Source organism: Eucalyptus grandis, chromosome 11, assembly GCF_016545825.1.
Source record: "Eucalyptus grandis isolate ANBG69807.140 chromosome 11, ASM1654582v1, whole genome shotgun sequence".
In the NCBI taxonomy this organism is placed as follows: domain Eukaryota; kingdom Viridiplantae; phylum Streptophyta; class Magnoliopsida; order Myrtales; family Myrtaceae; genus Eucalyptus; species Eucalyptus grandis.
Genome location: NC_052622.1, coordinates 39,618,973 through 39,625,033, shown reverse-complemented (window position 1 = coordinate 39,625,033; position 6,061 = coordinate 39,618,973). Strand labels below are relative to the sequence as shown.

Genomic DNA, 6,061 nt, shown 5'->3' with positions numbered 1-6,061 from the left:
CTCTTTGTTTTGGCCTTTCTAGCTCTAGTGACCACTCTCTACCCTCATTGAATCGAGTCATTACAAGCACACCACTTCCGCGTGGTTCATCTCTGAACACATATTTACTGGAAAGGGTTATGCTTTGATACCATATTGCAACATTCTTGAATTAACTCACTTGAGATATCATTCGTTTTGGCTCTTTCCATACCATTCTAGTAATGCTCCCAATTGAGTAATCTTAACTTTGGAGTTCCAAACTTAAGTATTATTGTTACATCAAGAGACGTATCCGTAAGTTAATTCCAGTTTTCACATATATTCCAAGCATGCTTTCCTCTTGCTTTGTGTTAATTTGGTTTATTATTGCTCCTTTTGTCATTTTAGAAGCCTGCTAAGAATTGTTCCTTCTGTTTTAGACAAAGTCTTTCATGCAGACCTTCATATCTCATAATTTGCCAATTGTGTTTGCCAATATGATAAATTTTAGACTTCATTTGGTTAATTTGCAATTTCGATAATTTAAATAAAAGAAAGATCATAAAAATTTTAGCAAATTAAGGTTCCATTTGTTTCGCGGAAAATAATTTCTGAAAAAACGTTTTTAAGATTTTTCAGTACTCGTTTCATGAAAAATGAATTCTTTGGGGAAAATATTAAAAATCTTTTAAATTAGAGGAAAATATTTTCCACTTTTGAAAAGTGAAAAATATTTTCCTCACTTGATCTCTCTTATCTTACACCTTTACAAATCCTCATTTCTTTCCTCCCTTTCTTCTTCTTCTTTTCATTCTTTATTCGAATTATTTTTTAATTTTCTTTTTCTTTTTTAATTCGAATGATTTTTAATTTCCTTTTCTTTTCTATTTCTTTTCTATTTCTTTTTTTTTTTTTTCTTTGTTTCCCATCTTCTTCTTTCTTGGCTAGTCATCAGCCGTTGCTAAGCGAACCTCGAACTTGTCGATCTCAAGCTCACGCTCTGTACTCTTGCTTATCATTTTCTTTATTTACTCTAAGCAAATGGCTCTACATGCTTTGCTTCTATTTTCTTTTGTTTATTAGAACACAAAAGCCGTAGGGCTGGAAGATTCTCATTAGGCTGTACATGCTTTGCTTCTTTTCTCTTTTGTTTCTTTTTAAAATCCATACGAATATTTTTTTAGAGTAGATGAGCATTTAGTGATAACGAGGGAATAAAGATATGAAACAAGTTTGTCCGAATTTAAAGGCAAGTTCATATTTTATGGATTTATAAATCGGTAAGTAATGCATGCTTAAGCGGTGAAGTCTTATAAAATATTTTCTTTACCGAACATCGAACAATATTTTTTTTTGAAATATTTTCAAGTTTTAGTCAAACACCAGAAAATATTATTATTTTCCTAGAAAGTGACTTTTGGGAAATTTTTTTTTTTCTGGAAATGGTATATTTCCCGAAACGAATGGACCCTAAAAAATTGAAGAAATGTTGAAAAAGAAAAAGGATGGACCTGGCGCTTGTCTCAGCCGTTGAATGCTTAATGGTCGACCAAAAAACTGCTAAATGATGGGGATAGGTCCTACACTAAAACTCCTCGAATTTAACAATCATTACTCAAGGAAATAACACAATTATCGGTATAATCTTGAACATTAGTTCAATATTCAATGTGATTCTTGAATTTTTAATACATTAAAATATTTATTAATAGTGCAGATACTATATTAAGCATATCAAAAGTTTATGAACGACATTATATATTGAACTAAAATTTATGGACCATATTGCATAACTTAAAAATTTAGGGACAACATTACACATTGAATGAAAGTTGAGGATCATTTATGCTATTATTCCTCCAAACAATTAAAAGGATTGTTGTTTCCAGGAATGCGACTGCATGAAATGGAAAAGGAAAAAAAAAAAACCTGCTTACAGATTGCTAGTCAACGAAACCAAACGAGGCCTTGATTCTTCAAGAGCATGTGTCAAGATCAATCTCGACATTCAAGAAAAATGTAGGTGGGGAAAAATAGATCCTGCTTGCGTTATGCCCGTGATCAAGCATTGGCAACACATGCCATTGTAGGCCCGGACGCCAGAAGGAATGGAAAACCCACTGCCCGCAGTGCCCAACACCAACCTAAGTGTCTCAAAAGTCAAAGAAGAAAACTCGAACGTCCATAGACACGAGGCCCTACCACAGATTCCTCCCAACCGAAACACACACAAGGTTCAGCCTCCCAGCTTGTTGCAGCTACAAGTGTTGGGTTTGCCATACTGGCAAAACGAGTATCGATACCGACAGAACACATGGGGGAGCGTGGCTTCGCTGCCAAATTATAGAAGCCATCGCATTATTGCATTTTCGGCACCGGCCGGGGGATCTATTCGGTTTGTCTGCATAACTTGGGCAGTGGATGAGTTTTCTATAGATGGCCACAACTTAGGCACTAGAGGAAGAGAGTTTTTACCTGGCACATATACGGATTTCGGCTTCAGTCCATGCGCCAATGTCAAAACCTTCTGCAGCAGTAGCTTTACATCCATGGAGTCTACTTTGTTTTCTTCCTGGGAGCAGGAAAACAGACTTCTCTGTCGCCCTTTATTTTTCCCCCCTTCTTTTTTTTTGGCAAAAGAAATAGCATCCCTGTTGTTAATAATTACCAGTTCTGAAGACACTTTTCACCAATAAGTCCACTGGCAAAGAAGTCTAATGTTCCTGCTCAATCCATTGCTCGAGCTTATTTAAGACAAATTGGAGAAGACGAAGGCTTTCGGTAAACATGAACACCCTAACGAATTTGATGAAGACATCTGCCAGCTAGAGATTTCTCAAACCGAAAAAATAAAATAAAAAATTAAACTTCATCAACATGTCTGCCAAAAAAGAAACAGCGGATAGAAACAGTTCTCGATCAGAATATTCGACAGCTGGACACTTTTTTGACATTGCCTCCCAATCTGCTTAAATCATGTATAGTTATGCCCAAGAAAACAATAAGAGCAGGCATGGGAGAGGAGTTCCAAGAAAATTGCATAAAAGTGGATCCACTGTCAAGGAAGTATGTTCTTCACCATTCCATGTCCAAGTCTCCTCCTGCGACATGCTAAAGAAGCCCAAAGAACTGGGTGTATTTTGCTATGCTGTTCGTCTCATGACATGGCTTTTGCATTTGCAAATTTGTTCTTCACCATTCCATGTCTCCTCCTGCGACATGGTAAAGAAGCCCACAGAACAGGGTGTATTTTGCTACAAAGTTCTTCAACATGGCTTTTGCATTTGCAAATTATATGCACCAGAGACAATTCAAAATCTTTCTAAACTGACCTCTTCAACTGTAGCCTACTTTCCCCTGACAATTGAGGTCTCCAAACAGCTCGTAATGGATCATGCAGTTCCTCACTCTCTAGCTAAACAGCCAGATCCTCATTAAAAGAAAATAAAGTTGGGGGGATGCGGAGGGGAAGAACAACAAACAATCAGTACGTTAGGAAGTGAGAGTTTCCACGACAAAAGAATTCATTCGTTTGCAATAGAAATCCTTACAAAGTGAACAATTGTTTCTCTTTGTTTGCACCCATTAGAAAAAGAAAATTATATGCACTAGAATGCCCAAAGAACATGTAAGTTACCAAGAAAGAACATATCCTGTGAAAAAACAAAAGGTACAAAAATTTACTGAGGTTAAGGAAAAAGGTCGATACAGAACATCCGGTGGTTGTGTCTTTTACCACCATTGATGAACAAGGATTCCACTCTGCCTGAGAGAATTGAAGAGGTCCAGGCACTGCCTGTAAGTTTTTTCATATTTTGAACTTCTCTCGCCAGGGCAACACCTCTGCCACCGATTGTAATGGCACTCGAGAAATATCTCATCGATCAAACAGATAGCTCCAGTTTTAAAGAGCCGTGGAATCAAGTCGAATTCAGTCCCTTCTACATCCATTTTCATCACCACAAAATCCTTCGCAGACACCGTTCTCTTCAACCATTCCGCAAAGTCAAACCCTTTGATCTTGACAACCTCTCCATCAGATTTAGCAGATGACTGTTTAGGCTGGATCCTTCCCATTCCTCTCCCCTTAACTACCTCAGCCTTGTGGTCGGGGTCTCGATTTATTTCAAAGAACAGAGACTCGTTCTTCACCCATGCCGCATATGGCAACAACGTGACCGCCTTCTTCGCCTTATACTCATCGTGAAAGGTCTTATCCGCCTCAATTGCAAACACTTCAAAAGTCTTGTTCTGCTTGGGATACTGTTTTCTGAACCAACTACCTATGCTAGACCCGTAACTCCGAGCTCCAACGTCGACATACACATATCTATTCTTGAAACTGATATCAACCATTGATGGCAAATACTTTATGTTCTGTATATTCCTTTTCAATGTAATCCAAGGTTTCAAGGGCTCCTCCTCTATCAATGGCTCTGCATTCCGGACCAATTTTTGCTTATACTCCGGGACAGAGCACTTGTTCCCCGTACTGACTTTACTCTTCCTAATCAAATGGCTGTGAATGTCAGAATCCCCGACTTTCCTCAGAACGATTTCCCTTATTCGGGGCATCGAGGACTCAAAACCATCAATGTCGAGCGACCTTAGCAGCGTGCACTGCTTGAACATCTCGAGAAAAGAATTGAAACTGTAAGTATCATTAGCCCTTACATGCACAACGAGAAACCCGTCAAGTTTCAGCGTCCTCTCAAGCTCGGCTGCGACATCCGCCGGCTTCGGGAATCTATCGAAGTGGCCACCACCGGAGAAGATAAAATCGAAAGTGTCGTCGCCGAACGGCAGGCGATGCAGCTTCCCGGATTTGACCAAGGGAGGGGACGCCTTCTTGGCAATCCCAATCGAGTCCATCACGCCGATGTCCCTCAAGGCGAAAACGTCCTCGCCGGCGACGGAACCCACGCACAGAGTCCGCTGGCCGGCCGACAGGAACGCGTCCACCATCAGATCCTGGAACACCGAGGAGTAAAACCGGACGGCCCTGACCCACGCCTTGCTCTTGCGGGGGTCGCGGCGCTTGGGAGCCGCCGCCGATTGGGACTTGGCGACCTCGTTGACGACGGCGCCGGAGCCGCCGGCGCCGGCGATGACGAGGTTGATGTTCTCAGGGATGGAGAAGAAGCAGAAGTCGCCGAGGTTGCAGGACCCGCCGGCGGTGGTGACGACGTAGGCGGAGCGGAGGACGATGAGGACGACGCCGAAGAGGAGGGCCCGCACGAGGATGTTCCGGAGGAAGCTCGGTTTGGCCGAAGGCGGCTCCATCATCGCAGAGATCGGAATCTAGAGTCAGATCTGAGAGCGAGCGGAACGCACGAAGAGACAGGGATGGAGGGAGATGAGGAGAGAGAGAGAGGGGGATGGGGATTAACGGGAGCAGAAGCGGGCGGAGGTGTGGTTGGCTCCGACGAGGGGGGCGGCGGGGGGCGGCGGAGGTCGGGAGGCGGAGGGGAGGGGGAAGCGGGGAGGAGGAGCATGGTGGTGGAGGAGGAGATTTTGAGGAGGAAGCGATGGGGGAGGAAGGAGAAAAGCAGTTGGTTACGGGTATGGCCTCACTCCTCTCCTTTTTTTTTTTTTTTTTGACGGTCTGCTCGAGTAAAAAGCAGTGGCGCCGAAGACGATGATTGGCGGCGGCGGCGGCGGCGGCGGCGGAGACCGGAACGGCCGGTTGGAGGTCCGCAAAGGAGGAGAAAAAGCGTCCCCGGGCTGGGAGGAGGGGTCGGGCGATTTTTGGTGAGGAACGGACCGCGGGTCGGGTCGGATCGGATGGAACGCGAATCATCTCGCCCGGATGGAATCGACGTAAGAATTTCTTCGCGGTGCGTGATTCTCTAATTTTGGAAATTTCCTTTTTGGGAAATAGATTATTATTAGTTGGGGAAGATGGGAAGTGATTTGTCGGTAGGATTTTAATTTCGTTGTATGAGAATTTACGTGGAGACGCGATCGTGCATCTTTCCAGTATTTTCGGGCATGTTTGAGTTGGTTTTAATTTTTTTCGTTTAGCTTAATTTAGATCTCGTGATTTGCGAATTCTTAGATATTTTTAAATCTGAAGTAAATCACCAATATTCCAATAAAA

General features: G+C 42.6%; 1 protein-coding gene across 1 annotated transcript; it reads right to left on the bottom strand.

Annotated features, from left to right (window-relative positions):
- Nucleotides 1-3,427: 3,427 nt before the first annotated feature.
- On the bottom strand, nucleotides 3,428-5,680 carry LOC104426345. The gene has a single exon (XM_039305468.1). The coding sequence runs from the start codon at nucleotides 5,245-5,247 to the stop codon at nucleotides 3,694-3,696; it is 1,554 nt and encodes a 517-aa protein (XP_039161402.1). The 5' UTR covers nucleotides 5,248-5,680; the 3' UTR covers nucleotides 3,428-3,693.
- Between the last annotated feature and the right edge of the window lie 381 nt (nucleotides 5,681-6,061).

Coding starts and splice junctions, on each gene's coding strand:
- LOC104426345 (XM_039305468.1), bottom strand. CDS start 5,247: ATGATGGAGCCGCCTTCGGCCAAACCGAGCTTCCTCCGGAACATCCTC.